This window comes from Zerene cesonia, unplaced genomic scaffold (genome assembly GCF_012273895.1).
Source record: "Zerene cesonia ecotype Mississippi unplaced genomic scaffold, Zerene_cesonia_1.1 Zces_u008, whole genome shotgun sequence".
NCBI lineage: Eukaryota > Metazoa > Arthropoda > Insecta > Lepidoptera > Pieridae > Zerene > Zerene cesonia.
The window spans coordinates 1,025,970-1,036,770 of record NW_024045138.1 but is presented as its reverse complement, the minus strand read 5'-3'; the positions used below and the strand labels follow the sequence as shown (position 1 = coordinate 1,036,770).

Genomic DNA, 10,801 nt, shown 5'->3' with positions numbered 1-10,801 from the left:
AATAAATGTTATTTGCAGTTAACAATTTTCTTTTTTCTTTATTACAATATTTATGGCAAGACTAGGTATATATCAAGTATCGGTGATATTTCAATACTTTCATGAGCGAATAGTGTTTTTTTTTTTGGAACTGTATTCATTATCTTGATGTGTAAATTGTTATATACACGTAGAAATTATTAAAAGAATCTCTCTTCCTTAAAGGATTTATAACTCTGCATATACCTTATTTTAAATACTGGTTTGAGTAAAGCAATTCAAACGACACTATTTATTTAAAACCTTAATAAAAAAATGGAATAAAATAATACATTTTTGGGATGAAATATCGAGTTCTCATAAAACAATCTCTTTGGCATATAAGACAGCTATATACTGCTTAGTGGCTTTAAAAATACCTGCCTCAGAACCACGTCTTATTGATCAGCAGTATTAAATTCTGTAACACTTCAATGCGCTGCAATAACGAGTGTGTCTCTCGTCTTTCCGTATTATTTAACATAAAATACAACATTTATAACATAACTGTGTGTGTTGAAAACAGATTCCTACAGCATTTCAAAGTGGCAAGCTAGGATTTAGAAATAATTTTTCTGCTCAATTTATTACTGCTGTGATAATTAATCGGGAAAATTTATTGTGGCTTACCCGCTGGTCCCTTTACATTCATAACACCACCGGAGATTTATCAATTTATCACAATTGCATATCAAAATAATTTGGCATATTTAATTACATAATTCAATTTGAAGTAGCACGTCGAGAGTCATGTTCGCGCGTTAAATCAGCTGGCCACATGCGGCCATTTTCGTTTTATACACACCACAAATGGCGGGCTCAGCTTAATTGTCGCACGAATGCATAGATTTATTAAAATTATACATTATTCATGTTCCCTGCGATTCTGCGAGCTGTGGATTTAAATTAACAATGGTTTGCGGATTCATGAGTGTTAAGGTTTCTTTTAAGACTAAGAAGATTTATTTGGTATGAGTTAATGGATACAAATAATATTTCAACCGCATTGTATTAGGTATGTTTAATATAATCCAATAATAATATTATTTATTGATGAAAGAATTTACGAAATAGTTTTCAGTTTTTCCGTTTAATTTAATCTGCCAAATTAAAAAAAAAACACAATTTTTTCTCTTTACTAAGATCAAGGTTGATTTTTTAATGCTTGGTCATAACTTATTCGTCGGATATCAAACTAAACAAACATTACAAAAATGTCTTTTGACATTTCTATATTATTGTGTACCTATATTTGGAGTTTAACCGTGAATCGTCTAGGCATTGTTTCGAGCGACTAATCCTAAAATATTTAATCGTATTCACATCGATTGTTTTAAAAAAGTACTCGGATATATTTAGCACTGCATTTCAGTAATATTTTATACCTACAAGACTAAGATTAAACACATATATTATAATTACGGATGCAATTAGTGTGCGCATATTCGATGGTTCCCACAATTTACGAGGTCAACCAAGTTACGTATAATAATTTTATGACTCCATTATTGAGATGCTTCCTTGATTACTTATTTGCGGAGTAAATGGCTCTTAACTTCGGGAATTGCTTTAGCAAGGGATAACGTTGGAGCCCACCTGACACGACATTTTTTAGTTTCTTTCGCAAATTACTTATCATTCGTATTTTTTAACGCTTAATGCGTTTCGTATATGATTTTGTTACTTCTATTGTAGTATAACACAATGTAACTCCTGTAGAGTAGCCTTTTATATAGATATATCAAATATTTATCAGCTTGAATAAACGTAGATTGTTTGAGTTTTTATTGCGAACTATTCTCCTATTAGTATAGATACAAAAAAAAACTTGAAGACCTATAAGAAACTCCTTTTTTGTGAATTTTTTAATGTGATCAGCGAGCAACTTGTGGTTCGCCTGATGGTAAGCGGTCACCACCACCCATGACCATGTAGAAGTAGTGCCTCAGTGAGTGCGCTTTTTAGGGGAAAGTGGTAAGGAAACGACTGAAAATAAGGAATGGACTGAAAAACTATATATATACGAAACAAAGTATGATGGTACTATTTCACGCCAGTCTTCTGTCGATGTGCGATACTTCCCCGGTGCGAGCTGGCGCACTTCGTGGTAAAACGCTGCTCGACTCTCACATACAAATGGATTGATTAATAAACGTAGTTTGGTGGTAAATAGTAAATGTTATGGTGACTCAAAAGTGCTTCTTTAAGTCGTCGAATTGAAAAAATAAATGTTTGAGTTTGAGTTTTATTCTAGGATGACCACCGCGCATTCCGCAGACAACTGGAGGATAAGAGGCCGGTGGTGGAAAGCAACCTCCTCAGCGGTAGGCAGTACGTGGCGAACGAGCCGCCTCTCTCTGATACTAGCGATACCGAACGTATGTATATATACATTAACAGTCTTTATCTGCTTCTTTATTCATTGACCATTGTATATATAAGGTTCAACAGTAATTGTTATACAAATAAATAAGTATACATTAAATAAAACTAATTGCCAAGTGCATTTTTTGTAGATGTCATGTGGTGTACATGCATAAATTTACACTAATAATAATAAACGGGCACGTTTTCCGCAACTCGACGACTAGCGCCTATTTTGCGTGAAAAGAAAAGGAGGGGGTAGCCAGTCAAAGCTGGAACCATCCCAGCTTTATGGAGGATAAAGCTAAGAAGCTTAAATTTACGCTATTTAGATATTATATAAATTGAATCCAATCGCCAATTTTAATTATGCTTTAAATATTTCGAAATATTACATTTAATATGCAAGGGAACCTGTCTTGGCATATAAAAGAACCATCTTAAATTTCATTAAATAATTTCATTTTATAGTGAAGGGGTTTTTTATTGCTGGCACAATAAATTGTAATTCATGTTGTCTTTTTCACAATAATTTTTTTGTACAAAAAAAGATCCAGTCCAAATACTAAAAGGGGACCAAATGACAATAATTTCTATCAAATAGCATCACGTCAAGTCGATTGAAAACCCACGCAGTCGAGTAACAAATCGAGAACATTGGGTTTTGGAAACGTCTACTGAAAAATACTGAAGTGATTTTGAATATAAATGATTATATATATAAGATATATAACCGCCTCCTAAGTATAGAGGTTAACGCGTGAACGTATAACCGTGGGGTTCTGGGTTCAGTTCCCGGTAGGGACGCACAAACAAATATCTCGGTCTGGCAGGGCACAAAAAGCTGATCACCTGCTTGTCCATTAAATAAATCAATCAGTGAAACAGATGTAAATTCTGTTATCACGGGACTTTTTGCTTCTCCGAACATTACCACCAGTTGATACTAGCTTTTTTTGTGAAGTCCCGAGTCCCCTACTGGGTTATGGGGCAGAGACATCTGTTTCACTAATCGATTTTCTTTATGGACAAGTCATATATGCCAGACCGAGCCTTTTTTTTGAGTGACCCCACCGGGACTGGAACCCAGGACCCCTAGGTTCTGAGCTCACGCGTTAACCAATGTACCAAGGAGGCGGTTGATACTAGCTAGTATGGCATAATTTCGACCCAGAAATCCTGATTTTTACCCAACAATCCCCTACAATTACACAGACTTCCATCAATTTGCATCATAAGTGAAACATAGCGTAGTTCTCGAAGTTTCCAAACGATTCAATTACCGCGTGCTGATTGGTCGGCTCCAGTCGGAATTCGCAATTAGTGCTGAATACGATTAAATGTGGCTTTTGTTTATGAGACGGCTTGAAAGAGAATCTAGGATCTGTTTGTCAGCGCACTAACGCAGTTCTAGTGTCCAATTTGTATGTTTGATGAAGCCTTGTTTTGAAATGATTTTTGAGGGTTGGATTTGTTTGGAAAATTTGGGGGTTCTGTTGAGTGGTATTGTGTATGTGCGTTTATAATAGTAGCCAGAATTAATATTAATTTTATTTTTGATAGTACTATAAAGGGACTAGCCTTCTGCCCGCAGCTTCGCTCGCGTAATCATAAAAAAAAAACCTAGTCAGGCCGAGATTATTCCTCTTCCCCGTATAGTTGACGTGAGATTTCTACGATAAACACTATTCTATATCCCATGTCTTTTCTCGGACCTCGAACTATCTCTGAACCAAATTTAATCCAAGTCGGTTCAGTGGTTTATGATATTATGGTATGGTATATAGTAGGGAATAGGTAGTATTGCTTACAATGATATAACAATTTATATTAAAGCTTATCACTAGAGCTCATTTATATTAATATATACTATGTAATATTTAAAATAGGCTACACTTCTCTCAATTATTAAACTAGTTTTAAGATGATCATTTTTAGGTTAATATATAAGGCAAGAAACTCTTGTTGTATAGTAATGCTTTCTACAAGCATCGAACCCACACTACCGACACACCACCCTGCACATCTAATTAAGTATGCGCATACAACTGTTTTCCCTGCATATTGATGTGTGTAACGAACTGAATATGGACAGAATACAATAAATACACACAGACAATAAATTATGTATATTTAGAGGTCTGCTCCGGCTTCGTCGATCGTACTTATATAGCAAGATTTTTTTTAATTGGTCCAGTGATTCCCGAGGTTGGTACGGTCAAACTCTTAGCTTAATATTATTACTTTCATTTTAATGTCCCATCTCTTTATTTTTAAACAATTTTAAAAAAGAGGATATCAATTCGTTGTATTTTTTGTGTTTGTTCCCACATCACTTTTGTTGGGTGAACCGATCTTATGATTCTTTTTTTTTGAAAGCGTCGTGTGGTCCCACTTAAATTTGGTCTAAATCTAACCATTAGAGGGCGGTTCAGTTTTTAGTTAAAATTAATTATGTATTGTGTTGTTGTTTTAAAGTTATTGATATTATCAATACATAACACATTCTAAGAGAATAAAGTATCTGAACATAAAAAAAAATGTGTCACAAACATAATAATTTAAAAAGGCTTCCTTTTATAAAACAAGCAAAGCGAAGCGTAATGAATTCCTGGACTGACCTACATCGGCGCGTTTCATAGAAACCGACTTTGACTAAAGAGGGTTCGCTCTCCCACTGGGTGGTTTTTGTGTTATTCAAAACTTCAGATCCGTTTGTTGAATGAATTCTTGAATAACACAGCCTGAATGGAAAAGTGCAATATAAGATTTTATGAGGCTAGCCTCATTTGAATGTTGTTGCGAGGAATCTATCTCGATCGGGGATATTTATGTTTTAGCGTTTATGTGTCTGCTCTATTTAGGTAAGGGATACATAAATGTGTGTTTATATTGAGAGACAGGAGAAACCTATACGGTTGTTCTTGCTGAAATATCCTATCAAATCTATTCTGTCCAACCTAATCTAAAGAATAATTTTTATATGTACCAAGTCATCTGGACCACAACTTTTGAGTGAAGAAGTAATAATAAACATACATCCTCATACGTTTTTATATTTGTGAGACAGTATTCATATAGTATATTTATGACTTTTCACAACATAGTCGCTTTCTCTGTATGTCACTATGTCTTTATGTCTTAAATATTTAAAACTGCACAACGGATTTTGATGGAATTCTTTTTAATAGATAGGTTTATATGTGTAATAACACATATTAAACTACTCCAAATTTAACACGTGCGAAGCCGCGGGTAAAAGAAAGAAAAACATTTATTTTAAAACACTCATACACACACACAACAGATCATACTAGAGAACAACAGTTGAAAAACAAAAATTATTGGTTAGCCTTAACAATTATGTATGTGTGGTTGCGTGTGCCTAAAAACGCCACTCAGGAAACCTGAAACGACGCTTCAGATCTGATATTCAGTGACACCCTTTCTAGTACTTAATACTGATATTTCCTCCAGCGAGTCGAGAAAGCGAAGGTGACTCCCGAGGTTACCGCTCCGCGGAGGAGCAGGCCCGCGAGCTGGCCCGCTCGATCCGCCGCGAGGTGGCTAAGCTGGCTGACAAGTGGAATACTTTGGTGGATAGAAGCGACGCGTGGGGACGGTGCTTGGATGACGCTGTACAGGTATGTGATGTGAATGATTCATACTTACTTGCGTAAATTATTAACTGAATGGGAAGATGACGTTAGATTATTGTGCGACTTTGTTGGCTGTCGAGAAATTGTAAGCGACAATAACGAAATACTAAAATATTTATGATCCATTTTCTTTTTCTTGCCAAAGATCCATGTATTCCGTTCAAAAATTCAAGCTTTATTTTTTATCCGCGACACAATAATATTATAGAAGAAAAATGTGTACAATATTCATCTAATACAAAATATAATAATGAAATATGTTACAATGTCTCATATAAATCTTTCCTAAATATCATATTAATTAATATTAACAACCTGAAACAATTTAAAGAGAAAACATTTTTATTACAACGCCATCTACTGTCACTTTGTGTACCTTCGACAAAAGATCAATGTGTCAGTTACACTTCACAACAACAGATGGCAATTCACTTTGATATAACACTATAAGTTGTGGATATTATAAAAAAGTATATATAAAAAAGTAATAATTAAATCACGGAAAATGTAATACTAGAGTCAAGTTCTTCTATACTAGATTTAAATGCTTATGCATCTACTATGTATACTTCATACATATTAAGGTAATTTGAGATATTTAAAATAGGTACATAAAATTATGATATTATAGTATAACATTGTTATAATTTGTTATTTCTAATATACTATTCATACAAATATTTCCGCACACATTTAACTTAATAAACTAAATGCTAATCAATTCGATTTAAACAACCAAGAAATCTACACTAAAATCATGACCTTTAACAGAATACTACTATCGATATCAAGATAGCAATTTCTTAATAGGTCACGATTTAATGCTCACATAAGACATGACGACCCTTTGTAGATCGACTAAATACCGGATATCCGTCTTAAAATCCCAACAAAAGGTTATTCTTATTGGATGCGCGCACCCATGCGCCTGCGCCGGTCAAAGATTATGTTGACAGATGGTAAATAACGTATGAACTAAATTAATATTGAGTGATAGATGATAACGGTTAATCGATCTTTGTGTTGAACAAATTTTAAATCACTTGTCATTATTTGTATAACAAACGGTTAAGAACCACAGGTCAGTTCATTGGCATCATTGTTATGTACATGTTACATATTATGTACAACTACATAGTTTCTTGCCGTCTCTTCTCTGTAGAAACTGCCTTCCGAACCGGTGGTAAATGTTATAACCGTGTAATATGACGATTCAAAAGTCCTTCTATAAGAAGTCTAGTTGAATGAATAATGTTTGAGTTTGAATTTGAGTTTGTGATAAAATCCTTATATTTGTATAGATACTTGTATAGTTACAGATAAAATATTGTCCTTGTTTATAATTAAGGAGACATTAGCTCATCATTTAACCAAAAGACTAACACACTTTACAATTACGACATTAGGGCCTTCAAGGAAAGAGCGTATATGTCCCTGAAAGGCCGGCAAAGCACTTGTAACTCTAGTGTTGCAAGTGTTTATGGGCGGTGGTGACCACTTAACATCAGGTGGCCCACCTGCTCCTTTGCCTGCTCTGTCATAAAAAGAAAAAAAAACACTTAGTTTGAACGTATGCATTAAAAATATATCCAACTGACAGTTTTGTAAATACTTTATCACTTTTAGAATCAGTCTTGTGTACTTTTTACTTGTGCTCTACTTTGTTTTGTCTTCTTTAAAATTGATTGAACTATAAAAAACAGAGGACACTAAAAATATAACTATTGGGAGTAAGAATAATAAATTATATATAAAGAAATAAAAAAACACGAATTAATGATGTATCGACTACAGTGTCAATGAGTATTCCTAGGGAAATTACTTGATCCTGACGATCTTAATCAGGATAATAAGAAAAAAAGTAATGATTACTCATCATATTGATAAGGGTACAAAATATGAATCAAATCTGTCCATTTAGAGCAGTTTAAGAGGAATCGGTTACATAACAAACATATAAACATAAGAGATGAAGCTAATAAAACCGTGTAATACATTATGAATATTACTTTGTACGATTGTGTGTCTGGATATCTGGATATAGTTACATATCTTATTAATTTTGGTAATAAATAGACTCTGCTCTCATTTTACACATCAGAGCTTCAAACGAAAATGAAAGTCCTATTCTATGACGCTAGGTGAGGCATGGTCGCTTAATAAGTATCGCCGAGTCGGGATCACGCGCGATTCGACCTGAATACCTCGTGTTCAGTCCGCCTGATGGGCTGTTATTATTATATCCTACTAATATTATAAATGCGAAAGTTTGTAAGGATGTGTGTGTGTTTGTTGCTCTTTCACGTAAAAGCTACTGAACCGATTCCAATGAAATTTGGTACGTAGACAGCTGGACAACTGGAATAACATGTAAGCAACTTTTTATCCCAATATTCCTAAGAAATACGCACTTACGCGGGTGAAACCACGGGGCGCAGCTAGTATGTGATAATCTGTAGCGTTATAGCCTTATCATAGTTGCTAGTAACGAATAAATGTAATCACTGTTATGTACTAATGACTTTTGTCAATTTCGAAAAATAACTATATAGAAACATACGTATGATAAGTTTTCTATATAGTCAATCGTCATAATCAGCCCATGTTCCCACTGCTGGGACACAGGTTTCCAACGAGGGTTCAGGTCGTAATCCACCACGCAGGCCAAGTGCGGGTTGACAGATGTCACATGTCGTCGAACTTTTGATTCTTCGACATGTCGGTTTCCTCACGATGTTTTCCTTCACCGTTTTGAGCAGTGGTGATGTTATCCACATGCGCAGATAAATTGAAAAATCCATTTCTTTATTGTATGATGACTTGTCGATTTTAAGTTCGATGCCCTCCACACTGAGATATAGACAATAATGTTTTGTACAATTACCTATATTATTAAGATTTAGTATTCCCAATGAATGAAACAACCGTTAATAACGACCCATTAAGCTTTTCATATTCATGACCTTTTAGGGATTAGACCTAAATCAATAAATGGGTCTGTATCTAGATTAATTGCTTCAATTATAGTTTAACGTTTATGTAACTGGGACAGCCATGAACGGCGCATGCTGAGAGATTAATAACGCAAACTGAAAGTACTGGGTTCATTACCAATTGAGTATCATATATTTATGATAATCTGGTAAAGTAGGTATAAAACATAGTCGCTTTCTATGTCCCTATGTCCCTTTCTATGCTTAAAATCCTTAAATCTACTCAGCGGATTTTGATGCGGTTTTGTATAAAAGATAGAGTGCTTCAAGAGCTTCAAGAGAAGAGGAAGGTTTATATTTATAATAACATCAATTTAACTACTCCGAATTAAACGCGTGCCAAGCCGCGGGAAAAAGCTAGTACAATACATAAAAGAAGCAAATATATCACTGTAAAACTGTAAAAATCGTTAGAATACAGTCTAACTCGCGAGATTAAAAACTGTAGAAAAAATTGTTATCAGATTAGACCATCTTCATCATTCGCACTCGTTAAATTTGGAGTAGTTTAATAGATGTTGTTATACATATAAACCTTCCTCTTGAATCACTATCTATTACAAAAAAAAAAAACAAAATTAGTTGCGTAGTTTGAAAGATTTAAGCATACATAGGGACATAGGGACAGAGAAAGCGACTTAATTTTATACTATGTAGTGATTAGTGAGGAATAACAATGAGCTAAACCAGTATAAAAATACTACATTAGACTATTTCAAAATCTCATGTAAATCTATAAACCCGACTACTAACGGGACCCTAAAACACGCCATCAAATAAACCAATTAAGGTTCCGTACAAATGTATTCAAAGCTCAACTGCACAGTTGACAAAGCTCATGCAAATACTCCAATTATTTCCACGATTGGATTATGGTCCTTATTGTGTTGCACATAATGACGTGTGTCGTGTGTAATATTTATGTGTTGCGGTGTACTGTATAATTGGTGGAACAATTTTCTATATATATTTATGAGGTTATGTTTCTGCGGTATGTAGTTTCAATTGTAGCTATGTTCACTAGATTTCCAATGCGTCTTTGCTCACGTGCCCTTCAAGTTGGGCGGAATAAGCCAATCCCAATATAAATTTACTTCTAATCACAATTTTTTGTTTTGTTTCTTTAAGATTTCATCAATTAATAAGGTGACTTCTGATTGACAGAATAATAATAACAGATGACTTGTGATCTAGAAGCATTTGATACACGATTATGCCTGATCGTTGTTTTATAGAAATAGTCGGTCAGGCTTCAAAGTGATTTTAGAGACCTGGACAACACTGTGATATAATTTTGAAAACCACTTGGCAATTTATTTAATTCATCAAACACATCCAAGGAAAACCAAGAGACGCATTCGACGTTTTCATAAATGAAAATAGCTTGGAATTAATATAAGATCAGGCTTCAAATCAAATTAGCTCATACATACAAATTCCAAACGATTAAGCCAATCAATATGACCATTAACCAGTCTGAAATAACATTCCATCCTGCGGTGAGTAGCTTCTAACTATGTTAATTATGAACCTTAGTTTGCGCAAACTTTGGCATCCAAGTATATATAAACTACCCGCCACTAGGCGTGCGGGTAGCTGGAAAAATAATATTGAATTATTGAGAGTTGAACGGATGTCTACATTATAATGGCTATCTAATAAATATAATCTGCATGCTAAATTACAGCCGGATCGGTCCAGTAGTTTTGACTAAGCGTTGATATATAGATCAGTCAATCTGTCACCTTTGCATTTGATAAATTAAAA

General features: G+C 34.3%; 1 protein-coding gene across 1 annotated transcript in view; it reads left to right on the top strand.

Moving 5' to 3' along the window:
* Nucleotides 1–10,801, top strand: part of LOC119839089 (dystrophin-like) — a 275,524-nt gene that overhangs the window by 214,899 nt on the left and 49,824 nt on the right. Inside the window, exons 6-8 of the mRNA XM_038365281.1 lie at nt 1,897–1,921; nt 2,273–2,396; nt 5,860–6,026. Of these exons, the coding sequence (XP_038221209.1) occupies nt 1,897–1,921; nt 2,273–2,396; nt 5,860–6,026 (316 nt within the window). The remainder of the gene's footprint in view (nt 1–1,896; nt 1,922–2,272; nt 2,397–5,859; nt 6,027–10,801) is intronic.